Here is a 21,965-nt window from a genome sequence, read left to right on the forward strand (position 1 = left end):
CCCCATAGCCAAATGACCCATCTCGCGAGACGACGGCCGAGGAAGCTGTCAACCATACTTTGAGGGGGATTACTTCTGGTTTCTTTTACCTTGCCCATTGTTTATTACCCTAAACTACTTAACGTTATTATTTATAAAATTTTGCAAGTACTGTAGAATCGCCTTCCTTGTAGAGCCTCTATTTGAAGAAGGAAGACTAATGGTGTTTACTTGCGCCCTTCCCAACATGGCTACCTCAACTTGCCGGTGGACCCAGAAAAGCTTCCGGTTTCCCGGCAGCCTCTTGGGAGGTTGGACTTCCGGCTCCCAGACGGAGGCGAGGCCTCTTTTTTCCGCTCTCTCCAGGTTGGGTTCGCGGCCGCTGTAGCCATGTCGTATCCTGCTGATGATTACGAGTCTGAGGTAACTTGTCCTTGACGTGTGCCGGTCTCCGCCACAGGGGTAGGGCTTTTGGGTTACTGATTCCTAAGGGGAAGTGGTGTCCGCGCCTCTCTGGGAGCCCGCGCCAGCCTCGCCGCGTGCGCGTACTCATTTTGCTGCCACGCACAGCTCCGGACTCCAGATCAGCCGGGTCTCGGCCCGCCCACCTCGTGTGTCCGGTCCCCTCGTCCTCTCCTTTTCAAGCCCGGGGGCCGAGGCTGGATTTAAAGGGTTCTCTGTTTCTGTAACTGAGCTCTGACTTCTTATGATTTGGGTTCAGTTCCGTCAAACCCTGCTGATTCCCACAGCCTCTTGTGCTTTGCTCTTATTGCGGCCGTAACGAGGTACTGTCATTGTCTATTTATTCTCCCTTTTCTCACAGGCGCATGAGTCGCTCGAAAGCAGGGACTGTGTCTTTTTGTCTTTGTGTTTTTTCAGTTCAGGTCAGTTGCTCAGTCGTGTTCGACTCTGCGACCCCGTGGATTGCAGCACTCCAGGCCTCCTTGTCCATCACCAGCTCCTGGAGCTTACTCAAGCTCAAGTCTGTGGAGTCTGTGATGCCATCCAACCGTCTCATCCTCCATCGTCCCTTTCTCCTGTCTTCAATCTTTCCCAGCATCCGGATCTTTTCCAATGAGTCAGTTTTTCACATCAGGTGGCCAAATTATTGGAGTTTCAGCTTCAGCGTCAGTCCTTCCTGTGAATTTTCAGGACTGATTGCCTTTAGGATGGACTGGTTTGATCTTGAAGTCCAAGGGACTCTCAAAGGCTTCTTCAACACCATAGTTTGAAAGCATCATTTCTTCTGGGTTCAGCTTTCTTTATAGTCCAACGCTCATATCCACACAGGACTACTGGAAAAACCATAACTTTAACTAGATGGACCTTTGTTGGCAAAGTAATGTCTCTGCTTTTTAATATGTTGTCTAGGTTGGTCATAACTTTTCTTCCAAGAAGAAGGTGTCTTTTAATTTCATGGCTGCAGTCACCATCTGCAATTATTTTGGAACTCAAAAAAATAAAAGTCTCTCACAGTTTCCATTGTTTCACTATTTGCCATGAAGTGATAGGACTAGAGGCCATGATCTTTGTTTTCTGAATGTTAAGTTTGAAGCCAGCTTTTTCCATTCTCCTCTTTCATCAAGAGGCTCTTCAGTTCTTCGCTTTCTGCCATAAGGGTGGTGTCATCTGCATGCCTGAGGTTATTGATATTTCTCCCGGCAATCTTGATTCCAGGTTGTGCCTCATCCAACCTGGCATTTAACATGATGTACTCTGCATATAAGTTAAACAAGCAGGGTGATAATATACAGCCTTGACTACTCCTTTCCCAATTTGAAACCAGTCTGTTGTTCTATGTTCAGTTCTAACTGTTGCTTCTTGACCTGCCTACAGATTTCTCAGGAGGCAGGTCAGGTGGTCTGGTATTCCCATCTCTTTCAGAATTTTCCGCAGTTTGTTGTGATCCACAAAGTCAAAGGCTTTGGCGTAGTCAATAAAGCAGTAGATGTTTTTCTGGAATTCTCTTGCTTTTTCGATGATCCAGTGGATGTTGGCAGTTTGATCTCTGGTTCCTCTGCCTTTACTAAATCCAGCTTGAACATCTGGAAGTTCATGGTTCACGTAGTGTTGAAGCCTGGCTTGGAGAATTTTGATCATTACTTTGCTAGCGTGTGAGATGACTGCAGTTCTGGGGTAGTTTGAGCATTCTTTGGCATTGCCTTTCTTTGGGATTGGAGTGAAGACTGACCTTTTCCAGTCCTGTGGCCACTGCTGAGTTTTCCATATTTGCTGGCATATTGAGTGCAGCACTTTCACAGCATCATCTTTTAGGATCTGAAATGGTTCAACTGGAATTCCATCACCTCCACTAGTTCTGTTCATAGTGATGCTTCTTAAGGCCAACTTGACTTTGCATTCCAGGATGTCTGGCTCTAGGTGGGTGATCACACCATCGTGGTTATCTGGGTCGTGAAGATCTTTTTTGTATAGTTCTTCTGTGTATTGTTGCCACCTCTTCTTAATATTTCTGCTTCTGTCTTACTCGTCTTTGTGTCTTTAGGAACCTAGATCGAGCATGTTGGATTCACAGACTGGTGACTGTTTCTCTGTGTCTCTTTTGTTAATAGGCAGCTTACGATCCCTATGCTTATCCCGGCGACTATGATATGCACACAGGTGAGTCTATGGGTATGGCTAGCTGGGTGCTTCTGAGGATTGGCACCTTTTTGAATGTCTCACAGCTGCCCTGAGGGCACCTGTTTAAAACTAGTTGTTGATAATCCAGGTTTGGAGTCAGTTATTAGCTCTGCGCCAAAGGGTGGTACAGAGCCTATTAAACCAGGCTTTTTTCATGGTCCACATCAAAGTCTCACAAAGGAAGGATGCTTGTCCTGGTTGTGGTTTTCCTTGTTTAAACTATTACCTGAAGAACAAAATCTTGTTGTGAAAAATTAAAAGTTTCATTGTTTGCATTATGTCATATTGATAGAGAATGGCAGTTGGTTATCTATTTAAAAAATGCTAAGTGCCTACCACTTACTCTCTCTTAACCACAGTCTCCACTCCCTTCCCAATAACTGTCCCAAGTTCTCAGGGTAGACCTGGGTACAAGACAGATAGCGTTCTTGCTGTCATAGACTTTAGATTCTTGTGGGAGAATCAATAAGCAAATAAATTACTTTAATAAATAAAATGAGTAGTGGAAAATGTGAAGAAAGAGGCCAGTGGGGATTGGGAGTGACGTGGAGAGTGTTTAAAAAGGAATTAGACCTAGTTTTATAGACGTGAGTTTAGTTTTAAGAGTGGCCTTCCTTTTTTGTTATGTTATACATTTGGATTTGAAGTGTTTATCATATCCAACCTCTAGGAGATCCAAAGCAGGATCTGGCTTATGAACGTCAGTATGAACAGCAAACCTATCAAGTGATCCCTGAAGTTATCAAAAACTTCATCCAGTACTTCCACAAAACTGTCTCAGACTTAATTGACCAGAAGGTGTATGAGCTACAAGCCAGTCGTGTCTCCAGCGATGTCATTGACCAGAAAGTGTATGAGATTCAGGACATTTATGAGAACAGGTATGGGCCATTGGCTGAAATGATCTCCTATTGGGAGACTGGCTGAGTAATGCAGTCTGTAAAGGGGATGATATTTATTCATTACTCTGTAAGTTACTGAGAGTGCCCCAGAGTTTTCTGTGATTCTTTGGGGGATATAGACATTACTTTGTTGGACTCTATACCAGAACTTGTAATAGGCCTAAAATAATACCATCAGTGTTAATAATTATAATAGTAATTGCATATGTGATCAATATAAATTAGTGTCATGAGTGCTTTTCTTGTATTTACTCATGTACTCTTCACAGTAACCTTGTGAAGTAGGTACCATTGTTTTCCTCATTTTATAGGTGAGAAAACAAAGCACAGAAGGAATAAGTCATATAGTGGATATTCTGAGTTTTGAACCTGCGCAGTCTGTCACCAGAGCCTAATTTCTAAATTGTGCTGTCCAACTTCTCAGTGCATAATAGGGTGAACTGAGCTCTTGAGTAGTTGCTTCTGGGTTTTTTTGTCTTAGTTCCCACCCCCACCTTGTTCATGCCATGTGACTTATGGGATCTTAGTTCCCTGACCAGGGATCAAACCCAGGCCACAACAGTGAAAGTGATGAGTCATAACCACTGGCCCACCAGGGATTTCCTGATTGTATCCTAGTTTTGAGGGGACTGCCCTTGTGTAATGGGCTTTAGAAGTGAGACAGGTCAGTCAGAGCTGGATAGTCAGAAAAGACTTCAGGAGGAAATAGGGTCATGAAGCATCTTGGGCAGCATTGTTTGGGTTGGATCCTCTAGGGCTGTTGTGGCATCAAACTGCAACAAATAGTGTTGCTGCCATGTTTGGAGAAGAAGAGCACTCTTGGAAGTGGAAAGGGGGAAAACTAAGGGAGTTGTGTGGGGGTGTCTGAAAAGTTCTCAAGTCAGGAAACAGTAAGCAGTGAAATACAACTCCAGAGTTGATGACACAGGGGCAGGAGATGATCTTGAAGAGCTTGGTGGTTGCCTAATTGATGTAAAAGAAATGTTTCACTGTATTAAGAGAGGTTGGGGTGCAGAGTTGGGTTGAGGAAAGTCACAGAGTTGGAGGCTCTGCCCTGTCTCTGGTTCTGTGACTTCTTTGCTTTACTGAGCTTGGGTACTTATCTATAAAATGTGACAGATCCCTAAAACAGATCCTTCCTGTTTTGTACTTACAGAGTATTTGTTTGGTTTTCAGCTGGACCAAGTTGACTGAAAGATTCTTCAAGAATACACCTTGGCCTGAGGCTGAAACCATTGCTCCGCAGGTTGGCAACGGTAGGTGTCCTGGGTGCTGGATGGGATCCTATGACTGGAAGTCATTAGAAAGCTCAGAATGGTCTGTGTCTGTTTTGTTCTTCATTTTATTTCCCCAGGGTTTGGTGCATAGTAGATGTAACTCGTTGAATGAAAGCTGAATAAATGAAAAGAGGACAAATTTTTCATATGTGGTGAATGCTGAAAGTGAGATTTTTGTCTTGACTGATTTCCTTTTCCCTGTGTAATTTTTGGGGTCATTACAGTTGCTCCAGAGTGGGCTTTCTGACCTCCTCACATTTCACCTTCTGATGGAGTCTTTTACATATAGTGTAAAGTAGGAAGAGCCAACCTCATTCTTTTGCATGTGGATACCCAGTTTTTCCAGTACCAGTTATTGGAAAGACCTTTTTTTATTGAATTGTCTTGACACCCTTTTTGGAAATTGGTAATCATATAAATGTAGAGGTTTATTTCTGGACTCTCAACTTGACTCCATTGATCTTTTATGCCTGTACCAGCCACACTGTCTTAACGATTGTAGCTTTGGACAGTTTTGAAATTGGGAAGTATAAGTCCTCCAACTTTATTGTTTTTCAAAATTGCTTTGGGTCTTCTGTGTCCCTTGAATTTCCATATTAATTTTAGGATCAACTTGTCAATTTTAGGATCAGCTTGGATTTTGATAGAGATTGTGTTGTATTTGAGTATCAATTTGAGAGAACCTCAGTTTGAGATTCTAACAGTCCTCTCTAGTGGAGTCACATGGATTGTACTTCATTCCTTGAGCAAGGAGTCGTGACAAGTTGTCTACCATAGCAGCTCATTACAGACTCAACATGTACCGAAATTCCAGACTCCCAAAAGTAAAACAGGTATTCAGTGTAAAACATGTTTGTACAGACAGTTTAAGGACATGAGACCATCCCCTATCGGGTTGGTGGGAACCCTTCTGAAACCTTCAGATGCCAGTCAAGGAGCAGCTTTACTACCAGACCTAAGGATAATAGTCTCAGACCTGTATGTGAACTCTGCACAGCATCAGTATCTGAAGAGCTTCCCCACATCTATCTTTTTCATGGTTGCATCATATCAATAGGATAAATTCCTTAAAATAGGATGTATAAGTCAAAGATCCCCTTGCACTTGCAATTTCAATAGTTAAATGTCATGTTATCTTCCTTGGAGCCGTTATTATGTCCTGGTTAAGCAACTGGATGGCAGCAATAACTAAACGGTGAAGGGATATGGGCCTGAATGAGGTTAAGATGAATTTGAAAGAGTAAAATGGGAAATGAATTTTCTTGTCGCATGTATTCTTGGAGTGTGAGTGTTAGAAGTTTGATGTTGTTTAATCTCTGAAATCACATTTACCCTGTTACCTCCCACCAGGGGCTAAAACTGACTAGTTGTTCAGTGGATTCCTAAAGCACCCCTCTGCCATCTCTTTCAGATGCTGTCTTCCTGATTTTGTACAAAGAATTATACTACAGGCACATATATGCCAAAGTCAGTGTGAGTATCTAAATGTTGCTGGCAGTTTTTTAACTCTATGCCATTTTTGTCCCTGGAACACAATTGCTCGTTTAATTTCTCCACCTCTTAATAGTTCTCCTTGACTGGGCTCGGGCAGGTAGTAGTTTCAGTGAAAGAGCGTTTACTGTATTAGGCACTTTACCTTCATAATCTCATTTTTCAGAGAGATTAAATACCTTGTCAGACCCCCTGGTTAGTAAGCTGTGGGACTAAGACTCCAAGGTAGTGTTCTTTCTAGTCCATCAAAAATACACCGTTCATCATGTTGTTCCCCAGCTCAGACATCTTTAGTGGTACTCATTAACCAGCAGATGAAGTCTAGTTCAGGGCTCAGCAGCCTTCTACGTACAGAGCCAGGTAGTAAGTGTCCTGGGCCTCTTTCAGAGTCTGTTCACCTGTGTAGCAGCCATGGACAGTGAGTACACGTGGCTGTGTTCCAGTTGAGCTTTTTATTTACCGAAACAGGTGATGGTGGATTTGCTGAACCCCTGGCTTAATTCTTGTTTGGCCCTAAAAGACCTCTGCATTTCTGGCCTATTGAAGCCCAATGTAGCATTGTCTGCCTTACTCCCCAGCCCTCAAGCACCATACACAGTTTTATCTCTTTGCCTCTGTTAGTCTTCTTCTTCCTGAAACACCTTCCCTTTGCTCCTCTGCTTTGCCGGATGTGCATGCCTGCTCTCTAAAAGTCAGTTAAGATTTTTGGCATAAAATTTGACCCTTAGGGTCAGATACTCAGGATCGCTTTGGACTGCTGTAGCACTTACTGTCTTCCCTATCACTGGAGTGCTCTTTACGTGCTAAGAAGGGGAGAGCAGACATCAGTTCTCATGTATGTTTGACCCCTGAACAACACAAGTTGGAACTATGTGGGTCCACTTACATGCAGATATTTTCAGTAAATATACTACAGAGTTGAGTCTGCAGATACAGAAAAACCACGTGTATGGAGGGCTGACTGTGCGTTATACATAGATTTTTGACTGGAGGGTTGGCACCCCTGACCCGCGTGTTTTCAAAGGTCAGCTGTATTTGTTCTCCGCTGTCAATGGCAGGCCATGAGTAGAGGGCGTTGGGTTAAATGTGTCCTCCTGTCTTCTGCTTTCTTTACAGGGGGGACCCTCCTTGGAGCAGAGGTTTGAATCGTATTACAACTATTGCAATCTCTTCAACTACATTCTTAGTGAGTCTGAGGTTATGATGAGACCTATTTGTCTTCATCTCTTTTTAACAGGATTTTAACATGCAGGTGGGAAGAGCGGAAGCCTTGAGATTCATAGTCCTTTTAAGAGAGAAATTAGAAATTGTGTTCTGCAGCCTTGCTGAATGGGCGTAGTCATTGACTTTAGTCTGACTTTTCTGTGGTCTTCTGCACAGATGCTGATGGTCCTGCTCCCCTTGAACTGCCCAACCAGTGGCTCTGGGACATCATCGATGAGTTCATCTACCAGGTAGCTGGTCAGCTTTGGCTTAATTTGAAATATTCAATAACTGGTCCAAACAAGGAATAGCTGTTAACCATTCATGTTATTAAAAAGATACAGGACATTCTCTATCCCCCTTCTGATGTCTATGTCAGAAGGTTTTATCGTCCTTTTACATTTTAATAAAACTCTGCTACACACACACACACACACAGAAAAAGGTACATTATATAAAACCGTCCCAGTATAGTGAGAAATAACCCTGTCACATTGAACTCCATGTCGTGGTTTTCTGAAGAATTCAGTGAAGTCTGAGAGCTCCATTCTGAACTTGGAAGTCAGGAGAGTTGAGTTCCAGACTTCCAAAACTTTCTTGCCTGACCCTTAGAGGTGGTCTGATGGGAAGAATACAGGTTTCTCAGGCTTTGGAGTCAGCTAGAAGTGGGGTCTTGCCAGAGCGTGGCCAGCTGATAGCTCTGTAGCAATGACATGTGTTTTCAGCTTTCTGAGCCTCACTTGCATCACCTAAGGTCAGGAAGTTTTTATATCTTGATTGTGGTGGTGGTGATGTGAATATATTCTGGATCAGAGTAAAACAGGACATTTTTATCAAAGGGGAAATATTACCTAAGAGTGCTGTTACTAAAAAAAGGATGTTGAACTTGGGGAAAAATTTTTTTCTTGTATTTTACTGAGATAGCATAGTTCTTACTGGGTATTTCAGGAAAAATTGGTTTGTTAATAAAGCTCTTATTTGAACTCCATGGATCAAAGAGACTCTAAATACAAAGCGCTGACACGTGTGATTGGAGAGCTGAGGAAACCTTCCTCAGGCCCTTTGAGAAAGAGGCCTCTTGCTCAAGGTAGGCTTCAGTGCCTTTGGGCAGTGAAGGCCACAGAGCACACCGGCCTTATTTGCCTTCTCTGGCTCCTTGGCTTGTTTTGTTATTGTTGTTTGTAATTTATTCATTTGGCTTTACCTGCTGTTAGTTGCAGTTCATGGGATCTTCACTGTGTCATGCAAACTCTTAAGTTGAGGCATGTGGGATCTAGTTCTCTGACCAAGGATCAAATCCAGGCCCCCTGCTTTGACCACGAGGGAAGTCCGTCCATGGCTTATTACTTGGCATAATTTTAGAAGGTTGGCCATCCTGTTGACTCACAGCAAGTCAGAGTCTGTGCTAAGGTTCTTCATCCGACTAAAGATAATCCTAATTCCCTGGGCTTAACTGGTGCTCTGTTAACAGGTTTAAGTGCTCTCACTTCTAACAAAGACTCCCACTATGGGCTAGGTGTGATTCCTCCAGCCAGTCTTTGTGAGACATGAGAGTGCTATAAGCCGCTTAAGAAATGCCAGCTATATACCTTATGGGGTGAGTAGCTCCTCCCCATCACTCTTTATTGTTTAAAAAAATTTTTTTTATTATTGTTGTTCGTTTTTTCTTTAAAAAAAAAAATTTAAAAGGAAGTGTTTATTTTTCTCTTTATTCCCCACCACTTTCATTTATTTGTATTGATATAGTAATAACATGAATTTGTTATTACTGAGTGTTTTAACTACAGATAAAGTGAAAGTGTCTTCCTGCCTTGCCTTTGCAGAGATATCAATTAGTATCTGCAAAGATAATCATCGTATAAAGACCTGCCTTGTTCTTTTGTACCATCCACATGATGTTACCAGTCTTCTGGTCTATGTGTTACACATAAGTCTGTTTCTGGAGATGACTGGAAGTAGGGTTGTCGGCTGAAGGATATTTACTTCTTAAATTGTTTTAAATCAGGTTTATAGAGTCATAAATTGCACACAATCAAATATACCGATTTTAAGAGTATAGTTGAGATCTGACAAATATATACACAACCACAATCAAGATATAAAACATTTTTGTCACTTCAAATTTTAAAAAATAGTAATTACTGCTCTCTTAAAGGGCTGTGTCAAATTATACTACTACTATCAGCATTCAAAAGCAAGTTTTCTGTATTGGATGTTATTGGTCTAATTTTTGTCAATTTGATAGGGAAAAAATGGTAGTCATTTTAATTTACGTTTCTCTGAAAAGATTGAGCATTTTCTCTACTAATTGACCAGTCCAGTCCTGTTCACATTAATTATCAGTATTCTTTGCCTGTTTTTCTGTTGGATGATCTTCCTCTTTTTGGCTTAATGAGAATTCCTTCTACATTCTGGATACTATTCTTTGTTTATTGTAAATTTGGAAGCATTTTCTCCTGCTGCTTAGAGGAAGATGATATTTTACAGTTGAAGAGTGGTCTTAGGTCATCTAGAACTTAGCTTCTAGGTCACTGAAACCTGTGTTTGGAACCAGGTTCTTACGGCCAGCACTGTGCTGCCCGGAGACATTAAGTAACTTTAGGCTGTGTTTGACTCCAAATTGAATGTTTTCTTTTTCCCACAAACTACTTGTCATTTTAGAGATAGTTACTTCGCTGTGGAATAAGTATATAGTAATGAACAGAATTCACAGCTTTATCAAAGCTGGCTTTCAGAGCACCAGTAGTCAGCGCGCAGATTGTTGTGGCAGAAGCCACAGCAGTAGCATTGTGCGCTTGCGCTGTCCCTTTGGGTTTTATGCCCCTGCTGCATCTTTCCCTTCCTCCTCAACAGTTTCAGTCATTTAGTCAGTACCGCTGTAAGACCGCCAAGAAGTCAGAGGAAGAGATCGACTTCCTTCGCTCCAATCCCAAAATCTGGAATGTTCACAGTGTCCTCAACGTCCTTCACTCCCTAGTGGACAAGTCCAACATCAACCGGCAGCTGGAGGTGTACACGAGCGGAGGTGAGTGCTGAGCGCTGCCCGCCATCTGGTTCTCAGGCATGGTGGCCGTGGGTAGTGCTAAGGAGCCGCCGTCTCTCGGGTGATGGACTGCTCCTCCGGTGTCTGGGGGTGAGTAGGAGCTGAGTGCTGATCTGGAAGCTGCTGGGCTTGGCCGTCTGTTGGCTGACAGAATGAACCAGTACTTCCTAAGAGCTGTGTTTGTAAACATTTCGGCTGCCTCTCTAGGGCCTTTGTTGAGATAAGCACTTCTCAAACATTTTGGTGTGAGGACCACTTGACACTCTAAAAGATTAAGAATCCTAAAGTTTATCTCTATAAGCATTTTGTTCCAGTGAGAAGAGCAGTGGTTTTGCAAACCTCTTTAAGTGTGGCTCTGTGGAAGAGTGCTGGAGGAGTCTTCTGCCTCTTCCCTCAGTTTGTGGCAAGATGCTGCTCTGGGTGATGTATCTGAGGAGAATCTGGCCTCACACAGAGATTTAATTGGGACAGGGAAGAGAAACTTTAACAGCCTTTTCGCATAGCCCAACTCTTCTCTGATTCTACAGCAGAACTTGACCATGGTGGTTTCTGTCTGTCTTTTTTTTTTTTTTTTTTAAATCATGGTAGTTTCTATAGGTTAGTTGCAGTGTGGAATCTGAAACCTTATCAGTAAACTTGTACTTTGTTATGTTAAGGTTTACTAGTCTCTCCTGCAGCCTGAGTGAATTTTTTTATCCGTGCATGATTTTGTAAAATGAGCTAGCAAGATTTTCTGAAAGTTGACACATTTTATTATACAGTTTTTTGAAACCACATCTGTTACTTTGACCATCAACCTCATCAGATAAGTCCTTATTTTGGGAAGCTGTTGTTCATAGTACCAGATAGAAGTTTTATGAAATTCTAATTTTTACTTAAAAGTTGATAAGTAAGTTCATTGATACTTAACAGACATTGGAATCTTAACAAGTTCTCTGCACTCATTTTTGAGAAAATGTCTGCTAAATACCCATGTCTGAATAGTCAATAGTTTGTATATCAGTTATTCTTTTACGTAACAGTGGGGTTTTGTGAAAAAAGAGTGGCTGGCTCTTTCCCTGCAGGTGAGTGGTGGTAAAGGACGCCGCTAGGTAATCAGTTAGTGGTACAGTCTACTCGGAGCCTCCAACTCCAGAGCCAGGGCTTCCTCTGGGTTGCTCAGGGCCTCTGCAGGGATCTCTTGGTGCTTCTGCTTTGGCTGACACTAGGCCCCGCCTATTTTCACACCCTAGCTGGGATGAATTGGTCTTAAAATTCATGGATGCTGCTTCTGCCTCCTTCCACAGAGCATGTATTCCCGTGTGCCCGAGTGCCAGGTTACCACATACTATTATGTTGGTTTTGCATATTTGATGATGCGTCGCTACCAGGATGCCATCCGGGTCTTTGCCAACATCCTCCTCTACATCCAGAGTCCGGTGCCGCTGTCTGACTGATGCTAAGTGGTCCGTAGTTTTACGCACATTGTTTTTGCACCATTGATGCAAATGCCAACTCAGTGAGAAAGGCACGTGGTATCTCAGTGTTATTAGGAAGATAACTTTGATCTCATGGACATCCTGAAAGGGGCCTTAGTGAGGAGCTCTTATTGATGAGAGGGGTCCTTTTGTGTTCTCAGGTGTATGAGGGGACTGGTACCACCCCCCCCCACCACCAGGTGACTTAACTGGTGAATATAAGATTAGCATAAGGCAGGCATGCTTCTTCTTCCTATTCCTTCGAAGGCAGAGTTATTTCCTTTTGCAGAAAGCTTTAGAGACTGGCAGTATGTTAAGAGTTTACTGAGTGACATTCAAGGTTCAGGCCTGCCCTTGTTCCCAGCCTCTCCTGAAGTGTACACTGTCTGTCTGTCTCTCAGGTGACCCAGAGAGTGTGGCCGGGGAGTACGGACGGCACTCCCTCTACAAGATGCTCGGCTACTTCAGCCTGGTGGGCCTTCTGCGACTGCACTCCCTGTTGGGGGATTACTACCAGGCCATCAAGGTGCTAGAGAACATCGAACTGAACAAGAAGGTAATTCCCTGTTTCCTCAGGCCCACATTCGCAGGGCCTTAAGAGAATCTCTGATTTATTAGGACAGATTTCAAGGAGAAAAAATGAGGAATCCTCCCCAGGGATCATTGAGACAAGAATTGGGAAAACTACTGCAGGGAAAACCTGAATCTGGACAGGGTGGTTTCTCTTTGATGCTTAATAACGCCTCAGATATTCACCTCTTCTATTGATACTGTTTTCAAACCAGAATGATTAGGCAGATTTTTACCTTTCAGCTTTCACCAAAGAATTAACAAAATACTTAGAAAGTTCTGAGGTGGTTGAGATAATGGTATGTTAGCAGTGGTTGTTTGCCTCACCATAGAAACATAATACCTTTTTTGTTTGATGTGTGTATCTTATCTGTCTGTTCCTTTATAGGGCTTATTTGGAAAAGCAAGAAAGAATGTAAAAGTGAGGTGTAGAGGATTTTAGAGTTGAAAGAAATTTTAGGGTTACCTAGTCCAGTCTTTTTCTCTTAGAGCCAAGAAAATGGAGTCTTCAGGTCACATAATCAGTTAGTGGTACAGTCTACTCGGAGCCTCCAACTCCAGAGCCAGGGCTTCCTCTGGGTTGCTCAGGGCCTCTGCAGGGATCTCTTGGTGCTTCTGCTTTGGCTGACACTAGGCCCCGCCTATTTTCACACCCTAGCTGGGATGAATTGGTCTTAAAATTCATGGATGCTGCTTCTGCCTCCTTCCACAGAGCATGTATTCCCGTGTGCCCGAGTGCCAGGTTACCACATACTATTATGTTGGTTTTGCATATTTGATGATGCGTCGCTACCAGGATGCCATCCGGGTCTTTGCCAACATCCTCCTCTACATCCAGAGGACCAAGAGCATGTTCCAGAGGACCACGTACAAATATGAGATGGTAAGGAGACCTCTGACCAGCTGACACACCGGTGCCCACAGTTTTTGGGTAAACACCTTCCAAAATTTTGCTATTTTGCCTGCTTTTTCAATAGGATGATTTCTTAATGGCTAGCCTGAATTTATTTTGTTAGGCACATTTCTTTGGATCATTAACACCTTGATGATCAGGACAGTAGTATCTTTTCTTTTACTTTTATCCTCCAGCAGTACGTAGGTTGTTCACTGGGCTGTGGGCACTTAAAATCAGTTAGATATGGGTACTGCACTCAAGCAGTTTGCCTGGAGGACAGTGGATCCAAAACATGCCTAGAATTGAAATGATGATGTGAGTGATTGAAACACAGGCGTGTGTACTCAGTCACTCAGTTATGGCCGATTCAAGACCCCATGGACTGTAGCCTGCCAGGCTCCTCTGTCTGGGATTTTCCAGGCAAGAGTACTGGAGTGAGTTGCCATTTCCTTCTCCAGAGGATCTTCCTGATCCAGGGATCAAACCCACCTCGGCAGGCAGATTCTTGAGGCTGAGCCACCTGGGAATCCAGAATTGGAGGAGGTTTCAAATAAAGCAGAGGTGTTAAGACTTGGAAGTATGATCATGTAGCAGCGCAGTAAACCAGTTGGACTGAAAGGCAGAAGAATAACCAGACTGGGATGTTAGATTTTGCGATACCCTTTACTAGTCAGCTAAAGTATTTAATCTATATTCTATAGGCGTTAAGTACCATCAAAGATTTCTAGATATTATAAGAAACAACTAAAATATTTTTCCAAAAAAAAAGCCAGATTTATAGGTGGCTTGATCATAGTTGGTGTAGGAGGATTGCCCTGCCAACGGTACACAGGGTGGACTGTGAGACAGAGACAGGGGTACCAGTGAAGAATCCAGGAGACAGGGAGGACCTGGAACCAGGCGGGAAGTTTGGTGGAGCTAGAGGGAGGACTGGGAGAGACAGTGGGAAACTTAGCAGCTGGATGTAAGACAAAGGGAGAAGTCCGGAGGTCTGAACAGAGAGTGTTTGGGAGGGTACAGGGTCCTTCTCATGGGACCCTGCAGCAGCCTCTCCCCCCACGCCCAGATCAACAAGCAGAATGAGCAGATGCACGCGCTACTGGCCATCGCCCTCACCATGTACCCCATGCGTATCGACGAGAGCATTCACCTCCAGCTGCGCGAGAAGTACGGGGACAAGATGCTGCGCATGCAGAAAGGCGACCCGCAGGTCTACGAGGAGCTTTTCAGCTACTCCTGCCCCAAGTTCCTGTCGCCGGTGGTGCCCAACTATGACAACGTGCACCCCAATTACCACAAGGAGCCCTTCCTGCAGCAGCTGAAGGTGTTCTCTGATGAGGTGCAGCAGCAGGCGCAGCTCTCCACCATCCGCAGCTTCCTCAAGCTGTACACCACCATGCCCGTGGCCAAGCTGGCCGGCTTCCTGGACCTCACTGAGCAGGAGTTCCGAATCCAGCTGCTTGTCTTCAAACACAAGATGAAGAACCTGGTGTGGACCAGTGGCATCTCCGCCCTAGATGGAGAGTTTCAGTCAGCCTCCGAGGTTGACTTCTACATTGATAAGGTACGGCTGGCCCCCTGCCACCCCGCCAGGCTAGGGTCTTAGGATGCTCACTGTTCTGTTCATTGGGGACATATTGAACAAAATCAACAAAGATTTCTGCCCTTGTGCTGGTATTCTAGTGTTCAAAAAGTAGGTGGTAAACATTATCATTAAGCAAACCATGTGATAGCTTAGACGTTGCCACTTGCTATGGAGTAAGTCAGGTTGGTGGTAATAGAAGACACAGGTTGCAGTATTAAATAAGATGATCTGAATAGACTTTGTTGGGAAAGGGAACTTGCGGCTGAGACTTGAAGGAGGTGCAGAAATTAGCAAGCAGATACCTGGAGGAAAAGCATTCCAGGCAGAGTGAGCAATTAGAGCAAAACTCCTGAGGCCAGAGCGAGGCCAGATAGCTGCAGTGTGGTTGGAGTGGCCAGAGAGGAGGCTGTGGTGGGGGAAGAAGGGGGAGTGGCGCTTTGTAGACTGTTGGAAGTAACTTACCGGATGGGAAGCCATTGTCCTGACTTGTATCACCCTAGATCGTTGCTACCTGGTTTTGAACTTCTTTTTAGGGAATTACGCAGGATGTGCTCTTTTCTGTCTGACTTCTTTGACTCGACATTATAGTTGAGAGAAATCACCATCCAGCATTGTCATATGTAGCAGTAATTTAGTCATGTTTATTCTGTGATGGTGTGACATCTACTGCAATTATTGACTGCAGTGTTTCCATTCTTCTGGTAGACGTTTGGGTGGTTTTGGCAGTTGAACGGTACACATATGATTTTATAGAGTGGCTGTCAATCGTCCATTTAAGTTTTTTTTTTTTTATGATATATATGTTTGAGTGTGCAGAGAGTCATTTCTGGAAAGATGCACAAGCAAAATACTTTATGAGAAAGGCGAGGAACATTGTTAGTGTTTGTTTTTTAATATTTATTCATTTATTTGGCTACGGCAGGTCTTAGTTGCAGACTGGAAAACCTTCCCTGTGTCATGCAGGATCTTTCGCTGTGGCTCGTGGGCGTCTTTGTAGCTGTGCTATGGGGCACTCCGGAGCTCACAGGCTTAGTAGTTGAGGTGTGTGGGCCCAGCTACTCTGCAGGTTGTGGGATCTTGGTTCCCAGACCAGGAATCAAACCTGTGTGCCCGGCACTGCAAGGCGCATTCTTAACCACTGGACACCAGGGTAGTCCCTTCCTGTTACTACCTTCAAGTTGAACATTTTAATGTACTTGTGAGTTTTTTTTTTTCCTAAGTTGTTTTGTTTTCTTAAGTGAGTTTTTCCAGACTTAAAATGCGCTGAACTTCTCAGATTGTTCTTTGCATGAAATATCACCTTCCCCCTGTTTGTTTGCACCATATACATAATACTCAAAAATGAAGAAACATTTTTTTCCCTCCTCTTTTCTTTTTGAGCTCGTAGTATCTCAGTTCTCCAACCAGGGATTGAACCTGGGTCATGAAAGTGAAAACCCAGAATCCTAACGACTAGGCCACTAGGGAACTCCCAAGGAAACATTCAGACATGTTTGGAACCCTGATAAAGACTTAAAGAATCTTTTAAAAATTAGTGGATCAGTATCTTTCATCTCTTCTGGAATATTCTTAGCCAGTAAGTCTTAGGTATTGTTTCTGTTCTATTCTCCTTCTGGAATTCTTTAATCTACGTTAGACCTCTATCCTTCATGTCTCTTAAACCTTTCTTCACCTTTTTGTCTCCTCTATTCTGGATACTTTTGATTAAAAACATTCTGTACCTGTTCATCTATCTCTCCAGCTCTGTTTCTAGCTTTCTCTTTTAAAAAGAAAATAATAATAATGATGCAGTGTTTCCATACGTACTTTTTTTTATTTTTTAGCTACATATGGTTCATTGTCCTTGAAAAAATATTTGTTGGTATTTCTTTGAAGCAAAGGATGAACATCTGTTCCTGTGAAGGGAATTTGTTTTTGCCTTCACAAGGTGCCTGGGAATATTCTTGGTCTGGGACCACCGTAGACTGAACTCACTAGACTGAGGTTCCTGGGACCAGCTGGGTGACGAGGCCAGGCGGTAGACTGTCAGAAGAGTATGTCTCAGAGAGGAGTCTCTTTTATGCTTCTTCCCCCACCCTTGGCAGGGTTTGCTGGTGTCAGGAGTGGGATGGCAGTTCACTTCTGGATCACTTGTAGCTGAGGATGCAGCTCTTTAGGATCTCAGCGTTACAAGGATGGTCTTCTGTTAGACTGGCCTTCTGCCCACGTTTTCTAGGATTAGCAAATCCCCTCAGTGCAGAAGGGGCTTCTGTGTTTTCCTTGCAGAACAGTTTGTTTTCTCTTAAATGATTCTTCATTCTCTTGTCAGCTCTTTGCTGCTATGAGGCAGTTTTTAAAAAAATACCCTACATTTTTGGTTGTTTTCAGAAAGTATGTTTGTCTGCAACACACACACATATGCACCTCTTAGAAATGCACAACCCTCAGACAGACACCTCCTGAGAACTAGGCTGCATGTGTGTGTATCCATTGCCGACAACTGCTTTTTGTTTAAACATTCTATTTTAAAAGTGTATTTAAGTATAATTGATTTCCAATGTTGTGACGTTGTGTGAATCTGTGCTGGACAGCAGGTGATTCAGTTACACGCATGTATATATTGCTTTTCATATTCTTTTCCATTATGGTTTATCGTGGAATTTTGAATATAGTTCCCTGTGCTGTCCAGGAGGACCTTGTTGTTTATCCATCCTGGATGTAATAGTTTACCTCTGCTAATTCCAAACTCCTCATCCATCCCTCCCATATCCCCCTCTCCATCTGTGAATATAACAACTGCTTTTTAAAATTAACTCTTGGACCCATGTTCCAACAAAAATAACCAATCAACACAATATACAGAACTTACTTTGAAACTGTCAGATTAAAAAAATAATCATGTTCAGAAAACTAATGTGTCATTTGACCCACTCACCTTTGTGGATATTGCAATACTCATCCTTACAAAAGGCAGAAAATCAGCTTAGCACAGCTGAGGTGGGGCTTGAGGGGTGAAAAGGGGAAGAAAGTGTGTTGGTCTAAACATACTACTTTTTGCTAGCAGTTTTTAAAGCTAAAATTAATAACAAACTTCACTTTACTGGGTAAAATTCCATGACTAGTTAGTATATTCACTGTGTTGGGCAGCCATCTCTGCTCTAATCCCACAATATTTCTGTCATCCCAAAAAGGAATCCTGTCCATTAGCAGCATTCCCAGTTCCCCTGCCCCCACAGCCCCTGGCAGATCAGTTAATTTGCTTTCTGTCTCTCTGGATTGGTCTGTTCTTAATATTGTCTGAAAACTAGAATCATGAAATGTGTGGATTTTTGTGTTTAACTTCTTTTATTGAGCATCTTTCCAAGTTTCATCCAGGTTGTAGTGGGTATCAGTGCTTTATTCCTTTTTATGACTGAATAGTATCTCACTTTTTGGACACACCACACTTTGTTTATCCATTTGTTAGTTGGTGGACAGTCCAGCTGTTTTCACATTTTGGTTGTTATGGGTAACACTGCTGTGAATTTTTGTGAACCTGTTCTCTTGGGTTTATGAACCTAATTCTAGAATTGCTTGGACAGTTTGGGTAGTTTGCTTTTGGAAGCTTACTTTGCTAAACTAGATCCTCTCATTTTAGACTTCATGGCTTTTGGGAAGGTTGGTGTTCAGCAGAACTTGGCTATCCCTGCCATGAACAGACTCACCCAAAGTAGAAACGTGTCAGTAGTGAAAGTTTTAAGTTGTGTGGGTTTTGTTTTTTGTTGGTGGTGGTGGTGGGAAATTTTGGGGGTTTTTTGTTTGTGCTTTTTGCCATGCAGCTTGCTGGATCTTAGTTCCCAAGTCATGTTTTTAAAAATCAAAACCGTCTACCCCCTGTGGTATTGCATCAGCTACCTAAAATTCTGTTTGAATTTATTCCCAATGCCTTCACTTGGGCCGTATCAGTCACTTGCTACGTTCCTTTTAGTGAGCAGCTGAACTAGTCCCAACTATCTCTGGATTGTCTTCTCCCAAGAGTTAGCAAATTCTTTTTTTTTTTTTTTTCATTCTTGACTTGAAAAAAATCAAGAAATTCAGGAAGTTCTTGGGTCTTAACCTAGATTATGTACGAATTTACAAGTAAACAGTGCTCAACAAAATATTTTGAGCTAAAAAATCATTTAAAATCTAAACTAATTTGCCACTTATAAACAGTATATGAGAATAAAATGCTACGTTTTAAATGTTACTATTGGCAACAGATGCATGTTCATTAAAAAGACCAGAAAATAAATGAGTTAACATGAAGAAAGTAAAAATCAGCATGTATAAAGAGCGGCTCCTAGCTGTTAATGTGCCCCCATGGATAGGGGTTTATCTGGCACTTGGCACCACTGGTGTCTGCAGAGTCCGTGAGTGACTCTCCCTCACTGCTCCTCTGGCTGCTTTTCCCATAGGACATGATCCACATCGCAGACACCAAGGTCGCCCGGCGCTATGGGGATTTCTTCATTCGGCAGATTCACAAATTTGAAGAGGTGAGAGGTGTGGAGACTGGTGTGGGGGCTGCAGATGGGAGTTGGGAATGGAGTGGGGAGTTTTTAAGTCTTCTGTTTCTCATTTCTATTTTCCTTTTTTTTTTTCCTCTCATTTCTATTTTCAAGAAAGCCTGGAATTGGCCTTTGAAGTTTCTGAGCTAGACAGGCTGGCTGCTTGGGGTCTGGAGGGTGGGGCTGGGCCTGTAGGAGTTGCCGCGTCAGCCTTCTTTGGAGCATCTCTTCCCAAGATCTCTCTCTGCGGGTGGCCTGCTCTCGCCTCCCTCCCTGTTATTTCCTAATATGGGTGGATTCACTGCCTGCTCTTACCCGTCCCTCCCCATCTGGCAGTTAGTTACTCTTCAACTTAGACAGGTCTGGCCAGTCTCTGCAGGCAGAGACCCTGAAGCTCTGTTTTGACATACGTGGTGCGATCCACGTCCTGCCCTCAGAGAGGCCTCGTGGGTCACTCTGTGCCCATAGCTAGAGCCTCAGCGTCCCGGTGCTTTGAGGCCTCCAGCAGAGGTCACTGCTGTGCTGTGGGCCGTGCCCCTGGAGTCCTGCAGGACAGTAACAGGCCTGGCAAGTCTAGCCACCCTGAGGCCCTTTCCTGTCTACAAAAGTACTTGAGCAGTATACAGTGTGTGTGCAGTGTGAAAGGCAGATAGCATAAGCTGCGTGGCCTGTGCGGCACTGTGAGAGTGCCGGGTGGGGGACCTGACACTGATAGTAGATGCTGTGTCAGTGATCCCGTGACGTGTCTGCGTCAGAGGGGTGGCTCGGGAGTGTGGCCTGGTGATCATGCACACCGTAGGAAAGGTTTGGTGAAAAAGCCATTATCTGACTTGACTTTTCTTTCTCTTCCAGCTTAACCGAACCCTGAAAAAGATGGGACAGAGACCCTGAGTATATTCACACTTGACACTACTCAGGAACTTATTTTGATGTCATTGTAGGTGGTGTTCTGCCACCATGAAGCCTTTACCCAGCTCAGCCATTGGCCAGTCACTTGAGTTGAAGTTTTTTGAATCAAGGACTGATATGTTTTAAGTAGTTCTTAATAAAGGATCTTCTTTGGAGTCAGATTTGTCTTCTTATTCTTGTTGGGGAGCGTCTGTGAACAAGAATACTATATGTAATTTCCCATGTGTCATGAGATACATGTGTCCGGATGCATTAGTTATTAATGTTTAAGTTGAATTACTTAATTCCTGCATTCATAAAGCATTATACAATATACAGGACATTTTCTTATTTAGTATCTTATCTGCATCTCAAAGGAATCTTGTGAGCATTAATGACCTGCCAAAATTTGCATGCATATTTGTGCAAGTGCTGGGTTTTTGGAAGGAACTCCTGAACACATCCTGCCAGGACTCTGCTGAGGAATCCAGGTACACTGCCTACACTGGACAGCTTGGGTTTGGGAGTAGGGTCCCCATTTTGTCAAAGAGGAGACAGACCTGGGGAGTTAAGTGACTTCATCGAGGTCATGCAGTTATATTGGGTTGAGCAAAAAGTTTGTTTGGATTTTTCTATAAGATGGCTCCAAATTCTACTGTCTTATGCTGCTCAGGTCTTGTGATTCTTCCCACGGAAAACTTATGTTAAAAAAACAAATTTCTGCAGTGGACAGCTTCTCCCACCCCCAGTGAGTTTGAAACTACTGCTTGTCTGCCAGAATGAACGTCACAGCCAGTCACTACAAATCTGTGTCTGCTTTTCACATTCTTTCCCATCCCTCCTGTAAACGACCATATGGGATCTACCATCTTGGAGACTTCTTTGAGATGGCATCTTCGCCTCAAAACCTAGCAGCCCACACTATTATCAGAGCCTATTTTTAATCTTATCTTTTGTAATAGTTAAAGCACAGATCATGTAGATCTATGATAATTGAAAACTTCATTGAAGTTGTCTCAGGTAGCTCACCTAACCTACACAACAAAGATCAAGTGTTCCTGGATCTGTAGAAATCTTGTATTCAGGGGTAAGCCCTCAGAATGGTCTACACACCATTTATGCATTATCTTACTCCAGAGATGTGGAATCCTGAACTTACTGATGAGGCTCCTCTGTCTATGGGGATTCTCCAGGCAAGAATACTGGTGGGTTGCCATGCCCTCCAGGGACTCTTCCCAACCCAGGGATCAAACCCAGGTCTCCTGCACTGCAGGCAGATTCTTTACCGTCTGAGCCACCAGGGAAACCCAAGGAAAGTGAGGCTTAATTAAGTAGCTTGCCCAAGTCAAAGATGGTAGGTAGTGAAGACTGGTCTTTCATTCCCCAAACTTGTGTTTTTATCTTAGAAAGTCCTACCCTAAGACTGATAGCAAGAAGAGCTTACCTGGTGGCTCAGTGACAGTCTGCCTGCCCATATAGGAGACGCAGGTTTGATCCCTGGTCCAGGAAGATCCCACAAGCCACAGA

At 43.3% G+C, this 21,965-nt stretch overlaps 1 protein-coding gene across 2 annotated transcripts; it reads left to right on the forward strand.

Moving 5' to 3' along the window:
* The first annotated feature begins 292 nt into the window (after nucleotides 1-292).
* Nucleotides 293-20,614, forward strand: EIF3L (eukaryotic translation initiation factor 3 subunit L). Of its 2 annotated transcripts, XM_065943710.1 has the most exons (13): nucleotides 293-402; nucleotides 2,550-2,598; nucleotides 3,290-3,500; nucleotides 4,698-4,777; nucleotides 6,210-6,271; nucleotides 7,406-7,475; nucleotides 7,670-7,743; nucleotides 10,346-10,517; nucleotides 12,394-12,548; nucleotides 13,275-13,445; nucleotides 14,524-15,021; nucleotides 19,458-19,538; nucleotides 20,403-20,614. In XM_065943710.1, the coding sequence occupies exons 1-13, from the start codon at nucleotides 370-372 to the stop codon at nucleotides 20,439-20,441; spliced, it is 1,695 nt and encodes a 564-aa protein (XP_065799782.1). In that variant the 5' UTR covers nucleotides 293-369; the 3' UTR covers nucleotides 20,442-20,614. The 2 variants fall into 2 exon arrangements, with proteins under 2 accessions (XP_065799782.1, XP_065799789.1); XM_065943717.1 differs by lacking the exons at nucleotides 293-402; nucleotides 2,550-2,598; nucleotides 4,698-4,777 and having other exon boundaries at nucleotides 3,292-3,500.
* The last annotated feature ends 1,351 nt before the right edge of the window (nucleotides 20,615-21,965 follow it).

Source organism: Muntiacus reevesi, chromosome 1, assembly GCF_963930625.1.
Source record: "Muntiacus reevesi chromosome 1, mMunRee1.1, whole genome shotgun sequence".
NCBI lineage: Eukaryota > Metazoa > Chordata > Mammalia > Artiodactyla > Cervidae > Muntiacus > Muntiacus reevesi.